The sequence below is a fragment of the Palaemon carinicauda genome, chromosome 10 (assembly GCF_036898095.1).
Source record: "Palaemon carinicauda isolate YSFRI2023 chromosome 10, ASM3689809v2, whole genome shotgun sequence".
Taxonomy (NCBI): domain Eukaryota; kingdom Metazoa; phylum Arthropoda; class Malacostraca; order Decapoda; family Palaemonidae; genus Palaemon; species Palaemon carinicauda.
In genome coordinates, this window is record NC_090734.1 from 117,160,054 (window position 1) to 117,186,425 (window position 26,372).

General features: G+C 40.0%; 1 protein-coding gene and 1 pseudogene across 1 annotated transcript in view; both read right to left on the reverse strand.

The window, feature by feature from the left end:
* Positions 1-4,148, reverse strand: part of LOC137648699 (CLIP domain-containing serine protease B4-like) — a 63,677-nt gene extending 59,529 nt beyond the window's left edge. The window contains exon 1 of the mRNA XM_068381734.1: positions 3,949-4,148. Coding sequence (XP_068237835.1) covers positions 3,949-3,988 — 40 coding nt within the window. The 5' untranslated portion in view covers positions 3,989-4,148. The remainder of the gene's footprint in view (positions 1-3,948) is intronic.
* A 10,462-nt stretch (positions 4,149-14,610) lies between these two features.
* LOC137648700 (vitellogenin-like) lies at positions 14,611-26,372 on the reverse strand (annotated as a pseudogene).

Here is a 26,372-nt window from a genome sequence, read left to right on the forward strand (position 1 = left end):
CTTGCTTGAGGGTACACGCGGGCACACTATTCTATCTTATTATTTTTTTTCTTCCTCTTGTTTTTTTTGAAATGGTGTGTTGGGCAGGCTTAATAGAAGGGCCATGGATGTCTGGTGGTTTATCAAGAGGTTGTCTTTTCCTTTTCTGATTCTTTTTCTTCTCAAAACCATCCTTACTGTCCTCCCTTCAGTTAAAGTGGCTATCCTGGAGGGTATTTAGCCTTGCATGGTGTATTGGCTCCTCCATGTTGACCAGTTTTTCCGACTTTTTACTATAGTCTATGGGTATCATCAATCACTTTATTTATAATTCTGTACATATTGTTTTTGTTATAATTCTTGTTAATCTAGTTTTTAAGTATGATGTCTCTTTTTTATTTCTATTAATTCTTATGGTGTCTGGAGACATTGAGCGAAATCCGGGACCAGTACGTCCTAGATTTTGTCAATGTCGTCTTCTGTATTGCAATATTCGTGGTCTTCATGCAAATATCCAAGACCTTACAGTTGCATCCAGACAGTATGATATTCTTTTGCGCTCAGAAACTTTGGTTTCTAATATGAGGCACTCGTCTGAGCTCCTTATAACTGGTTTTAAGAAGCCAATAATGTTGAAACGTGATGCCATCCCTAGAGCCAGGGGAATGGCGGTGTATATTAGGACCGAGTACCCTGCTTCTCATAAGTCCTGCTATCAAATGTGGATGTCATGAGATTCAGGTAATAAAAGTTTGTGGCAGGCATAACAACTTTTATTTGTGTTCGATCCACTGGAATCCAGACATGGATGATCCTATCTTCGATTGTCTTCTTACCATTATAGCTAAGATACAAGAAGATGATAGAAAGGCTTCTTTTGTCTTTGTTGGTGATTTTAATGCTCACCAAAGGGAATGGTTAAGTTCTATCTCTCCTATTGATCGCCATGGTTTAAGAGCTTTAGACTTTGCCTCTGAATCAGGCTGTGAGCAAATCATAAATGAAGCTACTCACAGGTCTGGTAATTGCTTGGACCTTGTATACACTATAATGGCAGTGATAAGGTGGCAGCCTTACGACCCTGTGACCTTTTTCCAAAGCTATTTTGTCGATGACATATTTTGGAGCATTTCCATGTTTCACTGCTTTCACCATTTCAAGCAATTCACACTTCGTCAGATATTCTGGGGGATTTTCACCTTTATTTCTTAACCAGTCTTGGATCGCTCCCTTTGTGCTTGCCATGGTAGGAGGTTTGTCACTTTGCACTGAATGGTATGATGCGTTGTCCATAATTATAACGGGCTGTTGTGGTATATTGGGTATGAGCTGCTCTCGAAACCATTTTTCGAATACTATGTGATTCATTTGGTGGTGATAGTCACCGTCGTTCTTTGCTTGGAATACCAACTGTGCATTTGGCACGAATCCTTGCTCAGATCCAGCATGCAAAATGATAATTCTACTCCCTTTCCCGCTTGGTGGGTTTATTCCAGTTGCTCCTGTCGAACTTTCATCCATCCAACACTTGGTGACTGTATAATTCTGATTAATCCAGGTTTCATCCAGAAATATAACAGACTTTTTTCCTGTAACCCTAATATTTTTAATTTCACGTAAGAACTTGGTCCTGGCACTTGCAATATCACTTCTCTCCAGTAGAAATTTCCGCCCGTTAACTCTTCCGTATTTAAATCCAATTTCTTTAAGTATCTTACGTAAAGATTCTCTGCATCCACTAAATCCAATATTTTCTTTGACTTCAAGTAGAATGCTATCCATCGTTGGAATTTCCTTTCTGACATAATAACCGAGAACTGTCCTTCGTAAAACGCACTGATCAAATCCATTGATGTTGGTTACAGTTGGTGGTCTTTTCCTTTTCTTTACGTTAAAAACGGGAGCTTCATTTTCTTCTAAGCTGTCTTTTCCTTCCTTACAAATGCGATATATCGTACTTCTGCACTGCTTAGTTGCATCCATTGTACGTTGTACTGCCTTGTCAAAGCCATGCATAACAGTTTTGTTTTCTTTCTCCCTTTTGAAGTACTCGTGGACATTGAATATGACTTCTCGTGTCTGAGCATTTAATTGCTGTCGTGGGGAGCCTTCCATCTTAAACCGCCACGCTTGGGTAACAGAACCAAAGTGATAAGCTACTTAACCTTCCTGAAATGAGACAGAGAGAGATGTGGCAAAGTGTATGCCAAATCTACACTGTTTTTTCACCTTAAGTGAGACTTAGTGAATGAAATTGGCGCAAAGCGGCAACGTCGGAAACCTACTCTATGTTTCATGACATTATGGACAGACTATAGTAAGGTTGGTTCTCCAGTCGGGACATCTGATCATGCCTTGATTTCACTAGTAGTGAAGAATGAGCAGCCTGTCCCTGATATACCATACTCTTGTAAAATTTATATGAAATCCCAAGCAGACTGGAATGAGATTTTGCATGATCTTTTGATAGTAGTGTAGATCCTGTTGTCCCTTTGAATGAGAATCTAGTCAACATAATTGATAGGCGTATCCCTTCTCGTGTGCTAAGGTACCGAGTGAAGGACAAACCCTAGACGTGCTTATTTGGAGAAGCAGGAGGCCTATCACCTTTGGAAGGGTAACAGATCAGATTTGACCTGGAACAACTATACTCAGCTCAGAGAGTTTATGCCTCAACTGAAAAGGAGTACAATTTAACGATAAAAGAAACCCTTTCTGGTACAACTCAGGAACATAAATGGTGGTCTACCCTTAAATCTGCACTCTTTGGTGTAGATGCAACAGTTCCTCCTTTACTTAAACCAGATGGCTCAGTCACTCACTGTCCAAAGGAAAAGGCAACCCTTTTGGCTGATGTTTCTGACAGTAAACAGAGTAATGAAAAACTTGAACTTCCTCATTCCTGTTTTCCTGAGGCTAAACTAACTAGTTTAGCTTTTCGATCTCGTGGACCTTGATGCTTATGGAGGTGTAGACCCTAATGGTATTTTTCCATTATCTTTTATAAAGACAGCAGATTTCTTAGCTCCAAAGTAATCTGTTATTTTGCACAATTTAGCAAGAAGAGGAGCGTTTAGCACTTGGAGAATTGGTAATGTTACTCCTCTATGTAAATGTGTTTGTGGTAGCTCAAGCCCCACTGATTACCGCCCAATTTCCATAACTCCATTTATCTAAAGTCTTTGAACGTCTTCTGACAAAACGTCTTAATAGGTTTGCTGAAGGTAATCATCTACTCCCTAGTTTGCAATTTGGTTTTCGTAAAGGCCTTGGAGCATGTGATGCCCTTCTTACAATCTCCAACACATACATACATATATATATATATATATATATATATATATATATATATATATATATATATATATATATATATATATATATAGAGAGAGAGAGAGAGAGAGAGAGAGAGAGAGAGAGAGAGAGAGAGAGAGAGAGAGAGAGAGAGAGAGATTATGGATAACTATAACTAGGCAACATGGCCTGGAGCTGGTTCCTGGAAGGCAATTCAACGTTCAAATACAATTAGGGGGAAAATCTGCAGTTGAACTACATCGTAGCTGGAGAGATTATACATTGGGTGCATTTAGGAGCAGGAGATACGTTACGACCTTCAGAGAGAGAGAGAGAGAGAGAGAGAGAGAGAGAGAGAGAGAGAGAGAGAGAGAGAGAGAGAGAGAGAGATGTTCATGGAATTCTTAACCATAATTGTTAATACCTTCAATATATTTTCTCAAATTCGGTCTATAGGCCTACTTTTCGATTTGATATATCTGTCAGATTATCATATCAGATCTGTTTTCGAACACAATCGGATACGCAAAGCAATTTTGAGTTAACAAAAAAAAAAAAAAAATGATACGCAAAACGAATACTAAAATCACGTTTTCAATGTATTCCAAAGATGCCTACTATAAAACTAATCAACACACCACCATCAAACCTCTGGAAAAATAACTTCGTTCTCACCTCCTGCCAGAAGAATAAATAAGGTTATACACGAAAACATCGCTATAGAAGAGATCAACCGATTAGCGGCCGAATGTCCACTGTAATAAATCACAATAACAGTTACAGGTGAGCTAGGTTTGACGTCAACCCTGTAACTGTGACTAACTCAGGATACCTGCTCAACTATCACTATCACAAACAAAAGCGACTTCCTTCGGGTTCTCAACTCACACCAGAGTGTAGTAACTGTAGTTGCCAGATATTATCGGAAAAAAAAATCCATCCGTTAATTTATCTATGTTACATCATCTATGTGTTTATTAAATGCATATAAAAATATTTAAATTATCAATAACCGAATATCATAGTATCCTATTGTAGAGGAATATAAACTATTTACATGAAAATTGGTATGTGAACACTTTCCAGGAAACAATCTCTTGAGCCTTGATGGGGAATTCTCAGACTAAAATGATTGCGTCTAGTCCTTTTCTCGGAATTATTCCTTAAATGTCAGTGTCGTGAACACAATTAATCTATAAACGATTGTAGTCAGTGACGGTAAACAAGTTTAACAGACAATTCAAGTGAAATAAGTTATCATTATCATGCCATTATGATAATAAAATCACAGCTAAAAAGATTGTAGGAAAACATTATTCGTCTGGCATGGGATCTCCCTCCCCTTTTTTTATGACGTAATTATACCCAGAAAATCCTAAATTTTGTTAGAAAGCCAATTGTATTTTCTTCGAGTGAGACACACACACACACACACACACACACACACACACACACACACACACACATATATATATATATATATATATATATATATATATATATATATATATATATAGAGAGAGAGAGAGAGAGAGAGAGAGATAATTACAGATAGATAGATAGATGAATAGTGTCAGTCTCTGCCCGTGTGTGTGGGTATGAGTACTACGGTATAAAAATAATGTACTGTAGTACTGCCTTCACCAACATTCTAATTCGCAAATGCGGAAACTTAACTGTATTTTGCAAACCTCCTGGAACCTCATGAGCAAGGGCGCCTTTTAAAGTTATTCAACGTGAATTGTTAACTGCGTTTCTTCCAGCCATTAAAAGAAACGGTTCATCATTACCATCATTGCGTCTCTGCTTCGTCTTTGATGATAGAGGAGTGAAATGTTTTTCAAAAGATTCTAATGCTATAATAAAGTATCGATATCTTTTGAAATACAATACAAAAAGTGTGCTTCACAATAAGCCTTACCTTGAATATTCCTTAATGTCGGGAATTTCGACCCGATCAATCGAAATTCCCGCCATTTGACTCCACCTACGACTACGTCAAACTGGAGGGAGAGGAGAAAACTCGCGGGCGAATGAATGTAGTTCCAGACGTGAACGTTTAGAACCAAAAAGGGAAACCGCCTGGTAGGAAGGCGCTGAGACTAATAAAATCAATTGCTGGTAATTTAAGATTAGGAAAAATAACGTCATTCTGTTGTAACATGATAAAAAAATCCAATCTAGAAATTTAGGTTCAGGACAAATTGCGCCAAAAAGGTGACGTCGGAGGTTGCAAGGCTAGCTCGTCCTCTTTGATCCAACGTCCCCAACCACAGTAAGTCCCTTCTAATTGTTCTCTCTCCCCACGCCTATTGTACCCAGGTCGGTTTCCGTGTAGGTCTTGATAGAGTTGTAGTAATGTTTTTTATCTGTTGATATTTTGTCGATCCTTGTGCCAGGGGATCATTGGTATTGTGTAAAGCACGTCTAGGGGTCTCGATAAGGGTTTTATCGAGGTAACTTTATGAATGATTAATTAATTTGTTGTTATCTTGAGTCCGAAGTGGACATAGTTTTTTTCAGTCACATGTTCTCGAATGTTAAGTAAAGTTTAATTTTTCATGTTTCCTACGTATTAGATTATTTTTGTAATAAAATTTGTTAAAGATGCCCATATTCTAATTAATCACCCGATGGTTTTGAGTAGCTTGTCCCTCAGACTTTGTGATCTGCCCAGTACATCGGGCTATTTTGTATAAACCGGTGATAAATCGCCACACTTAATGTCGGCGAAAGGGGGGTGTACCAACCGTGTGTCACACAATTGTACATAATTCCTTTTGCATATATTATGCTTGTATCTTCGCTCTTCCCTCGCACTAAACGAACATGAAAATTCATGTCTGCTGTTTCCTCTGTAACACTGTCTGTCTTGTTAACTTGTTATGTCCTGTTGCCTTGAGGTTTTGTATATAAAGGAGAGTGTTCTATAACAATATAACTCAGTTGATTGCATCCTGCCTTTGAGTTCACAACCCTCACTCGGCACCGCCACAAGGGGTAAACAGAATATTTTTTGGTGTTACAAATGATCGTGTAATGCACGTGTATTTCATACTCGCTCTTACACTGTAATGCTATTGCTTTTCTTTTTTTTTTTAATCTCTCGCTCTCTCCCGCACTGCTAATCGAAAAACCTGTTTAAGCTTACCAATATATGTTTCACATTTTTGAGATTTTAGTGCCATTGTTGCCCTCAACCGTTTGTATTTATATAAGCTCGTTATTTTCTTTGAATACAATCAATTATACCCGGGATATCTTTTTTGTTTTGTATTGTTATGACTCTTATCAGCTTGCCACAAGCTACAATGCACAGATATAAATATGCTGAAGTAAATCTCAGTGATATAGAGACAGAAGATAAGAATTTGGTGGATGAAATTAAAAACGGACGATAACGGCTAATCTTAGCACAAGGAAAAGAAACTTGCTGGTGGGCTTAACTATCAAAGAATATAAAGTGAATTTGGGGTGTTTTGTTGAAATGAACATTTGTTGTTTCCATTCAACTTAATCTTCATGGTGACGGTGCACTTGATTTATAGTGAAGAAATAAACTGTATAATATTACATTTATTAAACTTCCCACTAATTCATGGAAATTCTTTGGCGTTCTAAACGTTTTATGGTCTGAATTATATAAAACACCCAGAAATAGATGTTCAAAATAACAAAATGAAAAACTTGTAAACAAATGATATTTCCATACTAACGTTTTTTTTCGAGCTCGGCCATGTCGTCCTGATGGAAGATTCCTTTAGATAGTTTTCTAAGGGATATTTGCTACAGTGATACTCCCAGAGAATTAACCATAGGTCTCCAGAATTCTAACTCCTGGCGCGAGTATCCTTAATATAGCTTTAAGGATATCACATAATATCAGGGGATGTATTTTAGATACGATCCATAGCAATCTTCACCCTGAATAGATTAAACTCTTTGAGGGGGAAGAGGGGCAAACAAAAGGGGAGCCGTTATCCGGTGGACATCCTCGCCATACTACTATGGCCCATCATTCCTTGTTGTGTAGCATTTAAGCTAAGTGCGCTCCCACGCTTTTCCCGGTGTTTGTTACGGATTTTTGGAATATAATCATACAATCTCCAGCAACTTCATCCTCTAGAAAGTTGAGTATTTAATCTTTCTTTGTATAATTTTAAGGCTCCCTTCTGACAGTTAAATTCGTATAATTTAAGTGTTTTTGGTTGAGCGTAGCCGACACCGGAGGCGGTCATTTTAAGACCGCTGTCACATATTATAAATGCATTTTATTTAGTCAATAGAGCTACATTCCCGGTATTTAGCTCTAAATTTTAGCTAGTTAGGCAAATTATACTAGAGAAGATATTGCATACAATTTATTTTATTCCACTTTGGCCGCGGTCCCCACAAGAGTTAGGCCAGCCTAACTTGTTATGTATACGTTAGTAAAGTAATCCCCCATGTTTAACCTCACCATATCGTTCCTTATTAATTCGGATGGGGACATATATCCCCTAGAATTTATGGATAAGGTTCGATATATTCTCTTTTAGAGAAAAGTGGCTAAACCCTTCTACCCTCCCTGAGCCGCCGTCATTACAGGCGGCAACCTCTATCTTTTGTCATCGCCGTTGAGTAGTAAACTCTGGCTTGACTTAAATAGTTTTACACCAACTGTCTTCTTTTCCGCTGAGTATCCCGGCTATGAAGTAAGATGGTAGCTCCCGGTGTATTGTCTTGCAGCCGACAATGTTGCCGAAAGGGGAATCTTTGTTCCTCTGCCGCACACGACGTCATCGGCACAGGAAGCCGTGCTTCCTTAGTTCACGACCAAAAGTGGGCGGCATACATGTCGCCGCCTTTCTCCCCTGTGAACTATAAGACCCTTTCCACTCCCCTCTCTGTCCTTTAATGTCGGCCTTGCCATCACAACATTTTTTTGCCAGTATTCTGGGTATTCTGACAGTCATCCCGGCTTGCCGGGTTGACTGCGTTGCAAGCCGGAACTCTACCAGCAGTGGTTATGTTACTGCCTCGGCCACTTCCTCCTTATGTCCTTACTGCCTCGGCCACTTCCTCCTTATGTCCTTTCTTCACCGGAGGTGAATGCTCCAGCGGGAAGGACTGAGCCAGCCCTGACGGCTGCCGGTGGGAAAACCAACATACTGTTGAGAATTCTTCAGTCCTCTCTTGGCCTGCCATCCACAAATCTTGCAACCGGCAGTACAGCCGGCGGCAAAATTTTGTGGATGGATGGAAACTAGAATCAGATGGATTCCTTCCCTTCCATTAGAACTCTCATTCTGGTAAGGAGACAGTAGGCGGCGGGATAGCCTTCCTACATTTCCAGTTATTGTGTTAAACCATAATACTGTACTGTAATAGGAAATCCTCCTTTCCATTCTTTCTCTCTCTCTATCAGTTAGTGCCACTAGGCACTAGCCTAACCCCGGTAGTATACCACAAAACTACAGTATACAACAATACAGTAATACAAGTATTTCTAACATACTCTGTGTATCCTATCACAGTCCATTGTTGCGACCGCATAACATGTTGAGGTTGAGTAATCCCTTAACACCCAGATGAATCCTTTGATCATTGAAACACATATAAAACACCGTTCATTATTAATATACTACAGGTGGAGAAGTTAGTATAAATATTTACTAACTCCGGCTCTACGTACGGGAGTCGTTCCGCCCTGTATTCTCCCTTATAGGGAATTTGAATATTGATATTGACGGAGGTCTCAGCGATTGCCTGGGAGAGGAAACACAGATAGTGTCTTTCCTATTTCCTTTCTAGCTTACTATCCCAAGCTATTAAATATAATAGTAAGTATTGCTATTAAAAGTATGCATTTATATCGATGATTTAAACAACTGTATACTCATTTAAACCTTTTCCTTTACAGAAGGAGCCAATGATGATGTGTGCAGTTGTGTTCTACAATCACAAGAGTAAGGACTTTTGTGGGCATACGATGTGCAGGTCTCATGCACCCTGCTGCATCGTATCTGGATCCTTGAGGTACTGGGACCCGAAGGGTTGCTCCAACTGCTCGACCTTGCTGACCAACGGCTTTGGAGAAGACATCCCTGCCTCCACACAGGCTAGGAATACAGCAAGGGAAACCCTTCGTAGGTGCGTAAGAGGGTTCCAAAAGAACTCTCAGGGACCTTACCTACCCAAAGAATCTCTTAGGTGCCTTCTGTTCCCTAAGGCTCAATCCAGTGCGGTAGTGCCCCAGGAACAGGTCCAGCCTTCCTTAATTCAACTGAAGATTGACTCGGACATTAACAAGGCACTTGAAGGCATGGACATCCACCAAGAACGGATGTCGGAGGTGTCTACCAACGCCGAAAAGGACCTACTGCAAGAAAGCCCTGAAGAAGGCGTGGTTCAACCACAAACAGAGGAAGAAGGATCCGTTTCGACGGTAACTGAGAACCCCCAGTTCACCGTGACGGCATATCAACCTATGCCATCAACCTCTTCAGCCCCAAATCCCCATCCGACTACACAGGTCGACAGGAGCCAGGCGCTCCTAACGTCGATCCAGCACATGTTGGTAGTGTTCCGGAGGGAACAAGAAGAGATGAACCAAGACATTAAGCAGACAAAGAGAGAGAGTACAAGAAGGGAAGTGCCCTGGCGCTTCCAGGGGCTCTATTAAACCCCTTAAAGTATTTGACCTCCCTCACTGCTCCGAAACCAACCCCTGGAGGTATACGGAGCACATGCCCATGATGAATGGGAAGCTATACATCTCAGAGAAGTTGGGGGCCAAACCGCTTGAACAGCTTCAATTCGGGCCCAGCTTTTCAGCGTACCCAGATTGTTAGGTTAGACTGCGAGATGAAACTGCATCCCGCGAGCAAACGGTACCGAAGGATGTCATTGTCTTCAAACATGACAAGGCACAGGCCATCCTTACTCAGACCCTGAAAGGAGCTGGATATACCAACTCCAAAGTCTCAGCACTGAGCAAGAGGCATCCAACCTTCATTGCTCCTTCCTCCAGAGCTTTCCCATTTTCGGTGAAAGCCCTCGACTGTGTTATGAAAGCAGTCGAAGAGGGCAAACCCTGCCCAATTTTAGAGGAATGCAAACCATTATCTCTAGCCATGCCCACCTGCGAGGAGAAATGGAAAGAGGTACATCTAACCTTCTCCGTCTCGAAGTTGGATCCGGAGATAGCAGGCCAACAGTTCAATGAGAACCTTCCAAAGTTGCCAGATCATCATTTGAAAAGGGAACAAGAAATGAAAGAAAGACTTGCCACCTCCTTGTCTCATCAGAACTTCTTGGAAATGTGTGCAGGCCTAAATAACACCCCAGATATGTATATAATCTTAGCCAAGTCCCACATGGGTACCCTTGTGAAGGACTTAATGCTTTTATCAGGTCAAGGAGGACCTGTAGAGAGCATGTGTTCGCCACAGCAACGGTGAAACACGAACCCAGAAAACTGATCTCATCATGCATCTGGGGCAAAGAACTTTTCCCACAAGATGTGGTCCAAGAAATCATTGCCAAAGCCGCCACGGAGAATAGGAACCTTCTCCAAAAGTGGGGCATGTCTTCAAAGAGGAAATCTTCCTCACACGGTGGAACCCAGCCTAAGAACAAAAAGGCAAGAAGACCACGTAGACCTGCAAAACTTCGGCCGTGACCATGGCCACGGTGCCTCAAATGGTAGCCCAGCCGCAAACCACCTTCCAGATGATCCCTCAGCAGCTGGTGACCCAGTCACCTGTCTTTAACCCAGGCTTTGAGAGGCACACGACCACCTTTCACCCCTACAAAGGTACAGAAAACCCCCAAGGAGTAGAGGAGGACGCGGTCACGGAAACAAGTTCTCAGGAACCTCTAAGTAATGAGAGGTTCCAGGTAGGAGGCAGACTCTTTCACTTTCGGGATCATTGGACCTTCGATCCCTGGGCCCACAGCCTAATCACGAATGGACTCGGTTGGAAATGGAACAAAATTCCAACAAACTTTTCCAAAATTCTTCCAACACTCCACCCCCTTGTTGGAAGAATATACCACAGAACTCTTGAACAAGAAGGTAATAAGGAAAGTGAAGTCCATCAAATTCCAGGGACGGCTGTTTTGTGTTCCCAAGAAAGACTCGGACAAACTCAAAGTCATTCTAGACTTGTCTCCACTCAACAAGTTCATCGAGAACAACAAGTTCCGCATGCTTACCTTGCAACACATAAGGACCCTTCTACCCAAAGGGGCGTACACAGTCTCAATAGACCTGGCAGATGCTTACTGGCACCTTCCAGTCAGTCGCCCCTCTCCTCCTACCTAGGATTCAGGCTACAGAAGAAAAAATTTGTCTTCACAGCCATGGCCTTTGGGCTAAACATGAGCCCCAAGGATATTCACAAAGCTAGCAGATACAATCGTCCAGTAACTACGCTCCGAGGCAATTCAAGTAGTAGCATACCTGGACCATTGGCTGGTGTGGGCAGCATTCAAGACTACAGTACTTGTCTGCAAGCAGTCAACAAGGTCATTCAGTTCCTGGAGCACCTGGGCTTCAAGATCAATCGCAAGAAGTCTCGCCTTTCTCCAGCTCAGAAGTTTCAATGGTTAGGAATCCATTGGAACTTACAGTCACACCACCTTCCATTCCATTAAAGAAGAGGAGAGAGATAGCGGGAGGTGTCAAGAGACTAATCCAACACAAGAGGATACCAAGACGCCAACAGGAAAGAGTATTGGGCTCTCTCCAGTTTGCAGCAGTGACAGACCCGGTGCTAAAAGCACGATTAAAGGATGCATAAGGAGTCTGAAGAAGATACACATCAAACGCTTGAAGAGATCAACTAAGGTTGACCCCAACCCGATTGCTCATGCTAATAAGTCCGTGGTCAACAGCCAAGAGCCTAGCACGGACAATTCCCCTGCAACCACCAAAACCATCAGTGGTGATACACACGGACGCCTCCCTGGAAGTATGGGGAAGCCATTCGCAAGAAAGGAAAGTGCAAAGGAATTGGTCGCACCAGTTCAAAACCTTTCACATCAACATCTTGGAGGCCATGGCAGTCTTCCTGAATCATCTTGGAAGAAGTGGGTTCCTTTGTGAAAGCAAGGAAACCAACAGAAATATCAAAAGATTTCTGTCTTTCTTTCTTCATCCACCTACACGAACAAGGCCTCGCTTCCACCACGATAATTGCGTGTAAGTTGGCTTTGACTAGACCTCTTCTATACGCCTTTGAGGTGGACCTCACAAGTGAAATCTTCAATAAGATACCAAAAGCATGCGTACACTCAAGCCGGCAACCCCTCCAAAGCCCATCACATGATCGTTGGACAAAGTCTTGCACTATGGTTCGAATCGGAACAATGAGGATTGTGCCCTAAAGGATCTAACACAGAAAGTTATCTTTCTGTTTGCAATAGCCTCAGGGACTAGAGTTAGTGAAATAGTGGCCCTATCCAGAAATAAAGGCCATATTCACTTCCTAGACACAGGAGAACTGAATCTCTTCCCTGATCCTGCCTTTCTCGCCAAGAACGAGCTGCCCACCAAAAGGTGGGGTCCTTGGAGAGTCTGCCCACTGAAGGAAGATGTCTCTCTATGCCCAGTAGAGTGTCTCAAGGTCTATCTTCGAAGAACTTCAGACTTCAAGGAGGGACAGCTCTTCCGAGGTGAAACCTCAGGATCGAACTTATCCTTAAGACACTGAGAGCGAAACTCACCTACTTTATTTGTAGAGCGGATCCTGACAGCACACCCACAGGTCACGATCCAAGGAAAGTTGCTTCTTCGTTGAATTTTTTTCAACACATGAACTTTGAGAGGCTCCACTCATATACGGGGTGGAAATCATCCAGAGTCTTTAATAAATATTATGCGAAGCAAGTACACGAGATAGAACATTTTGTGGTGGCGGCGGGTAGTGTCATAAAACCCGTTGTCTAGTGCTGCGATGAACAGTGGACTGTTTTGGGACTCAACAGTGCATCGGGTGAATTAATACCTTCTAGTGAAAATCACTACGGAGATTAATAGACTGTTCTATACAGGTGCAGAATCTAACCATTAACACCAGTGCCGTGTGAACATTTGAACACAGTGTTGATGCATTACCAACATCTGAGTGAAACTAGACATGTTTAGCTTCACATTCATTTGAGTGGCGTTAAATAATGAATTCACATATGTATATTCTTCCCTTACAGGTCAGAAATATGTATAACCATGATGTTTATCTATGCAAAGTAAGACTTCTACTTTGTGATGTATACATTTATAATTTATTTTGCTTATGAAAATAAATAGAAAAATGTAGCTGTGTCTTCTTTTAATCCTCAGGTAATGAAATAAAAGAAACCCAGAGTTTTATTCTATTCCTTTAAATAGAACCTTGAACGTACAGATGTCCAAAGCACGAAAAGGTAATCTCTAGAAAGTTTCCCTTTCGTTCTTACGGATATACAAACTTTGAATCCTTATAGTCGAAGTCAACACTTTCCCTGCAGGGGGCAGGAAGCCCTAAGCTAGTTCCAAGCTTAGTGGATATGACAAATAACGGTAATGTCATATACGGGTCTAGATGACCATATAAGGAACTCATTCAAAGTAAAGGCACTTATACAAACCCACAGATATAGTACTTTCAAGTTAATTCTCTGGTAAGCTTCCATAAGGACGACATGGCCGATCCCCAAAAAAACAGATTTTGAGCAAAGTGAAAAATCTAGTTTTTGGGTGAGATAGCCATGTCGTCATGATGGAGCCAACCTTCTTTCTTAAATGACCCAACCCAAAACTACTCTATTTGTGGCTATTTCAGCATAAATGCAAGTTAGGAGAGGAGGTCCACCAGATACCTTGATAACGGCTCCCCTTCAATTTCGCCACTCTTCCCCCTCTAAGAGTTAAATCTATTCGGGCTGAAGATTGCTATGTGTCGTATCTAACAATACGTCCCCTGATATTATGCGATATCCTTAAAGCTATATTAAGGATACTCGCGCCAGGAGTTAGAATTCTGGAGACCTATGGATAATTCTCTGGGAGTATCACTGTAACAAATATCCCTTAGAAAGCTACCTAAAGGAATCTTCCATCAGGACGACATGGCTATCTCACCCAAAAATAGATTTTTCACTTTGCTCAAAATCCGTTATCTGACACCAAGCTCATTCTTTCCCAAAGTCCTCGTAAAGTTGTATCTATGACCACTGAGGGTTCTTCACCTCGTGCTTATTAACTATGGTCAGTAGCCTTATTAAATTTCTTACTGATAAGGACAATAACATATACTTGTTTTCTCCTATCCCATAACCTTCAATCACATTTTAATTAAAAGAAAATAAATAGAATTTCTCAATATTTTATTTTCATTTTTTTCATATTCATTTTAAGTACACTTTGTATATTTGTTATTTTTATTCATATAATTTTCTGATATGCAAAATTTGAATATTACATTTAAAATTCCCAAAGGCCAAACACTTGGACAGTCATTGACATAATTCAATCATAGGAATGACTGGGCTCTTAACAGGCCAAGGGGAAGATATCCTTAACACCTCTGGCAGAGCATACAGCATTGTAAGCCTTAGCAACATCACAGGCATTCTTGGCAGTCAGACACATCTTGATGAAGGGGTCGGGACGAACCAAAGGATTGCAGCGGGAACGAATGCCCAGGAGAGCTTTGCACTGGATGTACCGGAGTGGAGGAACCGCAACTTCACTCAGGGGCGCGACATGAGGTGTCTGGCAACTCTGGTCTTCTTGCCATGACTTGACAAGCTCCTGAAGATTAGCTGCTCGAGTGCCATGAACTGTAAGCCAGTCGTTAGCCATTTCTCCGTCGTAAGTACCTAGAAGGCCGGCCACGCGGCCAAATTTCCACCCTGATACTTGAGCAGTGATGACACCGTTTCTTGGGTAAATTCGCAGAATCATGTAGGGAGACATTACCTTTATTTTCTCTTGGGTCTTCTTGATCATGACTGGGCCAGCAGTTTCCTCCTCACCACTAACTTCTCTTCCATTAACAGTTACCTTATGGTCAGGCTGAATGACAACTATGGTGTCATGAACCTTAAAGGTTACCTTAGGAGAGGGCGAAGATGGAGGATTTTCCATAGTGAGTGAGAATGATTTAGTCACTGCCAACAATACCTTACAGGCAGAACGAGGAGCTCTGAGAACAGCTCTGTCAAAGGTCAAAATCTCTGTACCATCCACAATAACAGCAGTGCGATTGAAAGGAGGAATTAGATCTGACACATGTCTGGGGAACAAAGAATAGTAAGACCACAGTAAGTAGTCAGTAGAGCGGAGAGACAACGTTTCATAAATGCGAAATACGTTCTCAGGAACAGGGATGGGATTAATCAACATATTATTCCATGCCGTTGTTAGAGAGTTAACTGGCCGACGAAGGGGAATCTGTATTTCCACATGACTTCCTCTGATTTGGACTGAAGAAAGCAAAGACGACTGAATCACCTTATTGACAACACGTTCGACTGCCTGGATTGCCATTTTTTCCTGCAACAGAAAAGTACTATGAATATCTTTAAGATGATGGACTTTCATTACAGGACAGTAATTCTCTTTCACAGCAGCCTAATGATGCTCATGCTACTGGATAAACCATAGAAGTTTAGAATTTTTAAAACTTACCATGTTAAACTCATTGAGGATCCAATTGACTGTTTCTTGAACTCTCATGTTACGTCCTAGATCTTTAAGAATATTTTGCCAATCCTTCCATAGAGTATCTCTATATTTGTTCATTATATCAATGATGGCTTCCTTCTGTTCTCCAAACATAGATGCCATGTCGTTGAGCAGAGCCTTGATGTCTTGCCAAAGGGCAGTGTTCGTGATGCTTTCACAAAGGCTCTTTACCTCTTCAGGCATTTCTCCAGTTTCTATCCAACGAGCTCCTCCAACCACAACTGTAAAGTGGCGACAATTGGCATTAATAGTAGTTAGAGATAGAAGAGATTTATTATTTCATTACATACAGATGATAGTCGATTATCAAATACTTACTCCTCACTTATTTGGAAAATATCTAACTGAAGTACTTTATTTCAAGGACAAATTTCTTGATGAAAGCTATAAAGAATTTAGCCGTAAAAACTATCTCAACTAAAAATACCAAATAACTAACCTCCGTTTGCAACTTTAGTAAATCCTGAACAATGATGCTTCAAACCTCTGATAGTGATAGGTACAGTTTCATATATTTTCTTTTTAAGATGATCCACTTGAGACCAAAGAGTCTTGTAGCCTCCGAGCATCTTGCGGATTGAGGGAGAGTTCCACCATCTCTCAATGGTCTCCTTAGATGGTATCAATCCATCATATGATAAGTCAGAGTAGATTCTGTGTAGTTCTTGTTTTGCCTCTTGCCATAGTCTTGACATTTCAGATGAAGGGCTGCTTGATCCAGAGAGATTAAGAATTTCTTGCTCCTGGTGGTTAACCCAAGACTGAGGCCTGATGACACCCTAGACATTTTTTCAGATGCAGCTTCCTAATAAAAAAAAAAGGAATCTTTGTTAGGCATTAGAATTTCAAAGTTGGAAACTTGAAAGTTTCTTTTATCTTGTTCTTGAGAAAGATGAGATCTTTGCTGCCATAAGCACTAAGACTGTGTCCATACAGGCCCGAATTCAGTAGGTGCAGGCTGGGGAAGGCTAGGGCTTGAATTTCAAACATGAAAGTTTCAATTAGATAGTTCTAGCCCGACCTTTTTGGATATTTGTCTAAACAAAGTAATTTGAATCAATATATTCAAATTAAAGCTTCAGTCCACTCCTTCCTGAACCTGCCAAATTTCTGCCAGTGTGGATGCAGCCTTACTCAGGATATTGATGATTCTTACCCCTGCTTATGATTTCAATTTAATATTATATTTGATAACTCTATCTTTAACAAAATCTTTATTATTTGAAGTCAAATATATGTGCATAAGTAAGATTTAATCAACAGTTGCCTAATATAATTATGGCGATTACTGAATTTAGTAAAATAATCAGACAATACTTACTTGTAATTCAGAAACCTTTTCAGATCTCCATTTCAATTCTGTATTGATAAGTTTCGGAGAGATCAATTTCATTTTCATCATAGCAACATATGATTCCTCTTGACGCCTCTCATCTTTTTCTGAGATGCTGAACTCAAGATCCTTAATAGCTCGAAGTCCAAGTCTAGCAATAACGTGTTTGCTGCTGCCTTCTTTCCACATGGAAACTCTTGCAAAGCCAGGTTTACACAGTTCAGAGGAAAGATCATATTTTCCTAGTGTAGAAACATACGTCTTAGCAGATATTCTCAGCCCATTGCATGAAGGTTCTCCTTTAGGTTTCACGGCTGCGGACATTTCTACCACTGGGCCTTCTTCGGTTCTCACTGTGAATGCTACTGCGGCATTTCTTCCAAAGCTTCGGTCATATTTTCCAGAGACAACGAAAGATGGTTTAGCTGAGGAGGACTTTTCAAACACTAAATCAAAGCCAATATTATGACGAGCATAAGAAGCGCTTACTATGACCTTTGGTTGAACCTTGAGTACCTGTAGGTATGAATACAAATGAAAATTTAGAATAAAGAAGCAATGTTCATTTCCATGTAATCTTGTGATATACAGTATGTATGAAAGAAGAGAAAATGCATATATATATATATATATATATATATATATATATATATATATATATATATATATATATATATACATACACATTTATATATATATTTCAAAGTCTTGAAGTTTTAACTTTATGCATACTTACTTTTCCTGTCAATTTTGCTTCTACCTTGTAGCTGTTCATGGCAATCATTGTGGATTCAAGAGTGCCAGTAATTTTATCTTCTGACCTTGGGAAAATGTCCAATTCCAATGTTCCCTGAGTTTTCTCATTGAGCATGAGTGCAAATTCTACTCTCCTTTCTCTTTCTAATGAGGGATGATGGACTCGGCCTTCATACCTGAGCTCACTTTCCCATGGACCAGACCTCTCAGAGGAAGTGAAGGCCATTTCATACTTTTTGTCACTCATGTGCCTTTCTGGATGGAAGGTAACTCTGTATTCTGATGGGGAGCACCTTGCTTCTCCTTCCATGCGTCTGGAGGGGGAATGCACAAGAACTTTGTGATTCCAGCGCTCTGGCCTCTCATACGCAAGGAGGTACTTGGCACTTCCCATTGGTTCTGAAGGCCCAGATCCTGCCCCAACTAGTCTGTGAATAGCCTTAAGAAGCGCCACAATCTCTTTAAGGTCAAAACCAACCTTGAAGGACTGGACACCTTCAGGAGAAACTTTAAGGTCATACTGAGCACCGTCAGCAGGAGACATTACATCAATCATCCACTTTGCCTCATATGATCTTGGTTGATTTGATAAAACGAAGGAAGTTTCTAGTGGCTTACTCAGTGCAGGGTTGACAACATTCATCTGGAAATGAAAAATGAAAAATGAGGAATTTTGTCTTAACTTTCTTTGGTATGGATTGCGATTTACGAATCAAAATTAATGTGGCTTACTTAACCTGATATTTTAGTGGCAAAACAAAGAGAAAAAAAAATAATCCAGATCAACTTTCTATGTTTAAGGTAAATCGGAATTAAAAATATCTGTATTTCCAGTTGATGGTATGTAATAAATTACAAAACAGAGCCATAGAAAGACCTAGATTAAAAGCAACGTGAGCATTCAGGAAAATACATTCACTTTATAACAAAATAACGAAAGATCTTTTAAGAAATAATTACCTTTAATAGGACCTCCCTTTGATTTCCAGTGAACTCATGTTTTGATTCAAAAGAAACATCTGTCTGCCGTCCTTCTGGGCAGATAACATTAGCCTTGGCATTCATTTTAAAGTTATAAGGTCTACCAAGATGTTCAGCAGAAAGGTCAGTGGATATTCTAAATTCTTTGCGCTCTGGGTTCTTGTAGCGGATTTGAGCCCGTACTGTGGCTCTAGATGGTTGCTTTTCGACATCCAGATTAGTATTAAGAGCATAAGTCTTCTGAGATGGAGTAGTTATCTCAATTGCTATGTCCTTCTTTCCCAGTAATCCAGGCTGTGAGTCTGCTCGCCTTAATTCAACCTTGCAGTTATAAGTCTTCCCTACAAAGGTTGCTACGCCACTGAAAAGTATCTCTGACTTTAGGAAATATATATGAGAATCATTATTTGATTTTAATAATAATAGAGAAAATTTTCAACATATTAGAACTGAACAAAGTAGATAAAACTTACTGAATTACAGTCTGGTGCGGAGAGGATGGACTTCCAATGACCTTGGCTTCGATGCTCAATTTCTGATTAGGATCTCTGTCAACATCCCAGCCCAGCCCAATCTTGACCATCTGGCTTCTTAAATCAACATCTGAAAATCCTCTTACATGGTGTGAAGATCCTGTACTCTTCACTACATTACTGAAGCTTACCTGAACATTATTCTTACTGATGATAGCATCTATCTTGTTATCAATGACATCATGCATCATTAGCTTGAAGTGAGCCTTTGTTTCTTCACTGCTCTCTGCTGATAAATCCCACCTGATTGAAACGAGTTGTTTCTGTAGATCTTTTATTTCAAAACCTAATTCTTGTTTGTTTTTAGCCCATATGACAGTTGTGGATATGCTGTGAGGTCCAATCTCTGATGTTTGTAAATGTTGAGCGATCTGAAGTTGTAGCATACTGGGGGTATATTTGAAGGTTGTGACTCCATCAGTTTGTAGTATAACCACGCTTCCTTGTCTGAGGGCTGATTGGAACTTGTACTGGTGGTTACCCTGGTCCTCTGTTTTGACTTCAAATTTGATGGGTTTCATGTAGCGTGGCATATCCATCTGAAAAGACAAGGATAATAAAGCTAACAAATAGAAAGGATAACTTACTTTAATCTTTCTCAGTTTTTCTGTAGTTTCAAACTCAGTTAATCAGAACTAATGCTATAGAAATTGAGTAAAAATTACACCGTACCTGGAATTTTACATTGCGAATCTGTCCTGCCCTAGCAAACATAGCTTCGACATCAACTATCTTTGCTCCTCCTGAAGAGCTGACAATTTGTAACGAGGTTCCAATCTTCTCATATGTGTTGTGCACATCACAAACAGCTTTGTACTGGCCACTTTCTGATTTAACTGCAAATATGCAAAAAATCCCATAAACATTTCAATATTACCTTTCTCATCAGCTGTGAAATTTATATTTTCATATGAATTTGAAGCTTTCCATAAGACTTACCCCTAGCAACTGTCTTCATGACGATACCTCCTCCAGAGCCACCCTCAATGTTATGGGTGGCTTCAATAGCAAACTTTTCAGCACTCCTTGATTCAACCTTTACAGTGGTAGCATATTCAGACCCACTCTTCTTTTCTATGGTTGAAACCCATTTAAAGTCTTTCATTTGAGTCCTGAGGTCAAATTTGTGAAGACGTCGTAGATAAGGAATTCCAGTTAATCTCGTGTATGCTACATCTCCAACAGCTAAAAATATGAGACAAAAATGGCATTACGGTATGACACTTCAAAAACTAAATCAAATAAATCTATTACATGCAAAAAGTTCCAGTTTTTCTAATGATAATCAATTTAACAAATTACATTTTCTTTAATATTTTTTCATGAGAGTAAAAAAGTTACCTTCAAATTCATAGGCAATGTAGGGCCTTAAGTCATGCTTTGTCTTGGCTACCAATTCCATTTGGGACTCTTCACCATTGTACTTGCTAGCAAACTTAACTTCCACAACCTGTGTCTCAGGGGTGAAGCTTTTACTTTTGCTGCTCCAAACCTTGGCCTCCAGTAGCTTTTCACTTTCTTCACATTTTCCCTTGAGCTCTACCTTGTATCCTCCAGAGGCATGTGATGATATCATTACCCCCAGATTCATAAGACCTTGATCCATAGAAGATGTAATGTGGGCTTCAGCCATTCTTGGTGACGATGATCCCTCAGTTTTCATCTGGATTTTCACTTCCTTCATTTCTGCAGTATTTTGCACAAAGCCTAAAATTTTCCAACCTTTCATTGAGGGCTCAACCTTTTCAAGAGTCAATTTTGCCACCAATAGCTGTCCCAGAGGTAGCCCCTGGCTTCTAAGCATATTTGGGAACTTCACATCATAGCACATCTTCAAGACAAGATTTTTTTCCATAGACTGAAGGCAATCCTGGTGCTGCACTTCAGATATCCTGACTCCAGGAGGACTAATTCTAGTTTCACCTTGCCCTTTAACTGCTTTCATTAGATAATTCTCGCTCCTAATATCAATCACATCCATTTTCTCAGGAACATCTAGTTCAATTTCAAATCTTTCTCCTCCTTTCACATTAATGAAAAATCCATTTTTGCTGGCAATATCATTCACTGAGCGAACACCACATGAGGCCATGAATGAATCAAATCCAATGAATCCATTTACTTTACCTGAAAGGCTGGGTTTCATTTTCAGAATACTTGCAGAGCTACTTTTAAGACTATTAAGTCTGCTTTCAATCTTCAACCCAACTACGGCTGTTCCATTTATCTTCATCCTCAGAGGCAGACCTTGTATTGTTGGTAGGTACTGATCAAAGTCTACTTGAAGTACTCTGGCTGTATTAGCATTCATGTCAGTCATTTTACGAAGTGCTTCATCAATCATGTTAAAGACCTTATCAATCCACCCATCAACAGTGACACCTTCAAATAGTTTCTTTGTTAATGAGGCATATGCTATCTCCTGGCCACTGATGCGAGCAAAGAAATCTGCACGAGATTCTTTCATTGATTGCTCACCATAAACCTGACTGAAGAAGTGAGAGATGGTAGACAAATCAATCGATCTTCTCTCTCTCAAGGTTTTCGTCAAATGCTCAAGAATATTACTTCCTCTATCTTCAGCATATTCAGTAGCATCTCTCAAAATCTTCCTCAAAGAGGACTTCTGGAAATATCCCTCTGGTCCAAACAGCTTCTCCATGATGGGTTCCAAGCCTTCGAATCGCATACCGAATTCTCCAAGGTTCACTGGAGTTGCTCCAAGAGCAGAGGTCACATTAACCTTCACTGAACGAGGAATGAATGACCTAGTACCATAGATTATATTGGACTCGACACCACCACCAATCCCAAAAGAAGGAGCGTAATAGGAAAGGTCAATATTCCTGGAGTATTGTCGTACATCAAGAGTGAAATTAGATGGAATTGAGATGCTTGATAGCATGTACCTAAGCCTTTCCTTATGAGGGGCTGATGACTCTTGGAGATTCCATAGGTGGCTTAGGATGAATCCACGCACTGATATGAATAGAAGAAAATATATAATTAAGTTTTTAGAACTTGTTAATGGCTCGCTCCCAACTCGACTCTAAAGTTCTACCTCAAAACTTATCACACACTTCATGCTATCTCATAATATATTGTATTTATGAACGCATTGTACAGTCTATAAATACAGAATGATATAGTCTAATTTTTCTATATGTTGAAAGCTAAAGTAGACACTACTATCAAACTGCATTTATGCCCCTCCATATTAAAAAATTATAACCTACTCGTATCACAGTATACCTTGTGGTACAGGCATTTATTTATAGAAAACACTCTTAATAATTATAAAGATTATTCAATAATTAACACAAGAGAATAATTTTCTTTAGCAGAACTTGAATTTTCTTCCCATATTAGTGCTATTGTGAAGTGTTCTTGAAGATTTCCAATTGAATTATCAGTCAAATCCCAAACCTTGTAACATACTTCTAATGTATTGTTTGTAAAAATTTCTGACAAAATACACAATTCAATATTTAAGCAAATAAGATTAATGAAACTATATCAAGGGTGATTTAAATTGACCAATAGTTTGCATTATTTGAGTATATGCTGAAAATAAGGCTGTTGAAACAATATCATACCGAAGAAATATCAAAATAGTCTAGGCACCAACTTACCTTGGGTGTTTTCTTCTTTTGAGATCTTGTCAATGGTCATCTGCAAGTCTTGATCTACCATACACCTGATTGCAGCCAAATAAGATGCAATGCGAATTTCAGTCTTCTTCTTTGGATCAAGAGCAATCCTTACAAGTTGTTTTGTGGGCTAATAAAAAGAAAAACTGATGTCATTAGACATATACCTAACGCTGTTCACTATTCTTCAGCAGAAACTATTTTCAAAATCAAGAAAGGAAATTGGTAAATGAAAAAGATGAACTCACCTCAACTTCACATTTGGCATTCCTAAAGGCCTGTGCCGCAGTAACCCTCATAACATTTGGTAAATCTCGTTTTTCAATGATGCTTATTACATTTCTTGCTACTTCAGAAGTCATTGCACCCATATTACCAAGAGACTTTAATGAGGCAAGGCATGCCTTCTCAGTCTCTCCACTTCCTCCAGAAGAGCAGCGTTCCTGGATTTTCCGACTCAGAGTTTCTGCAGCCTGTCGAACGGGAGCATCTTGTTGGCAATGAGGATGGTGCTTGCAATATGTATTAACCATAGAAGATGCTGCAAGACAGGCCATTGGGAATCGCTCACACTCTTCAAGCAAAGGTTTTACAGCCTCAACTGCATGAATGGAAGGCCTGGGAGTGAGAAACAGGGCTGCAGTGTACAGAGCAACTCGACCTCCAGTCGCTCGCCCACTCATCATCTCTCTTATCATGAGTTTTACTGTACTGGCCTCTTGGACATAAGCAACAATATCTAAGAAGAGGCTTTCCATCATCTCCTTTTCACTGCAAATTTCTCCACTTTTGACTTTCTGCAGCATTTCCTCGACTGCCTCTTCAGGAATGTGTCTCATTAGATGGATAGCTTTATCTACCCACAGAGCAGCATCCTTTTCAACAGCATTCTTTGTCTTTTCACATACGTGTTTAAGAGCCTGCTCAAGTTGTGGCACCAATTTGGGGTTTTTCTTGAGCGTTTCATGGTTGAACAACAAACTTCTTCTGACCAAATGACCTTTAAGGGTTGAAAGAGCTGCTGGAGGACTTGATGATTCTGATTGGAACTGCAGTTTAGATTCCTGCTTAGCTTCAATGTACTTGTATGATCCAAGAACTGGCTTGATAATATTTCTGTCTTCACAAACAATTGAAGTATAGATGCCTCTCGTTATTTCCTGTCTGCATTTGCACATTGATTCTTGTATGGGAAGAGGAGCTTTAATCCAAGACATTGGTGTTTCAGATTGGCTTGGGAAACGTTCTTGCAAATATCGGTGATTCTTTCTTTTCTCAACAATTACCTTTTCTCCCTCATTTCTTACTTTGTACAATGTTGGCCCCTGCCCTGTGATATCAGTCTATAAAATTCGAAAGAGTAAATTAATATTAATTTCCTTGCCCAATTTTCTCATATATTTATGGAAGTTCTCTGCTAGCCTAACAACTAATATATTCATGGTGATATTCTAAATTGTAATTGATATCATTTTAAGAAAAGACGATCAATACCAAGCATTTGTCTAACATGGCATTATGTTTCTGAAAAGCTACACTATAAAAATATGGTTTGCCACTTAAGAAAGCTGCTGGACACACTTGATATGACAATGAATCCAATAAAAGTAAATCCTAAAAGTTACCTCTGTGAAGTTCAGTCCTGAATTTACTGATGAGTTTGATGGTAATGAATTCTGGAAAGCAGACGCAACACCCTTCTTGAGATTAATCGACCAAGTGTCGTCATCTGGATGACTGCACACGTGACTAACACGTCCATCCTTCATGGCCACCATCATGGGATATCGGGTCAAAAAACTGGCCTCAGGGGTGCCTGTCACAAAGTAGTGAAACTATGAATTCAACATTATCCAAAACCCCACCATAACATGACATATAGCTGAACATCTCCCCAATCAATCTATTTTTAACCAGAGACCCATTGCCCTTACCGCTGGCTCCCCCAAAGGATGGGTTCTTGAAAGAGATGGCCATGTCACATGGATTGATCCAAGTCAAGTCCACTTGAGAGGTCCATTCCATCTGGGAGACGCCGCCTTCCACATCCTTCATGTGAATTTCCGATCTTCCAGTGTAGGAATAGGAGTAAGTGTTTCCAGGGGCGTAATAGAGTTTCTGGGATCCGAGAATGGGACATTCATCAGCGCAGCGTGGGAGATCTGCAGACCAAGGGGCTGGAAGGGGTCGAAAGAGAGTTAAACAGGTGAAATAGAATTAAGCTCGTCATTTTTCTGCATGAAATAAGCACATGGGCTGCTCTTGAGATGTGTGTGTGTGGAGGAATAGATTATATAATTGAGCATTAATTCTCTTTAACAACAGCTTACTGTTCCATAATAGTATTGACACTGATGTACTCACACACAAGAGGTTCAGGAATCAGGAATTATTCGTCTAGATGTTAAAGCTTCTTCATACAGGATTTATACCTGACTCGCCAGGTGCATGATGAAATTGACAGTACCTTTTTATTACCAAATTTCTTTAAAGAAATATATCTATGTGCTTTGGCCTATACCATTGGGAATACTCACGCCATCTCTCAGAACTAGAGAAATTTATATCTTAATTCATTGGAAATACTAAAAGATTCTCGATGCGTAACGATCCAACCTTACGGTATAAATTTGATTGAAATGCCAAAAGTTAGACTAAATATTATTGCTTTCACTAAATTCAGTCAATGTTGTCTTACTTCACTCGAGGGAAGCGAGTAATAGGGGAATATACTGTACAAGTAATCCCATCTCTCTCTCTCTCTCTCTCTCTCTCTCTCTCTGGCATACACATAGTTTTCAATTTCTTCTCAAAATACGTTACTTAGCGAAAATTAACCCTATCTCTACTTTAGTATTACGTAATTCTTACTGTTAATTAAGAAAAATAATGTGAAGTCAAGAGTAATGTTTTATTTTAAACACTGACATCTCATATATTACGTCTACACTTTATTTTATAATGTAATTCAATTAAAAAAAAAGATCAGTTATTCCGGTATCCTATAAGAAGCGAGAAGGGAGACTTACCAGCGCTGGCTGTGGCCAAAAGGCCAATGGTCACCAGGGTGAGAAGAGAGGCCATGGTGTTGACAATCGAAGCACACCACAGCTACTGAAGACAATCCTCAT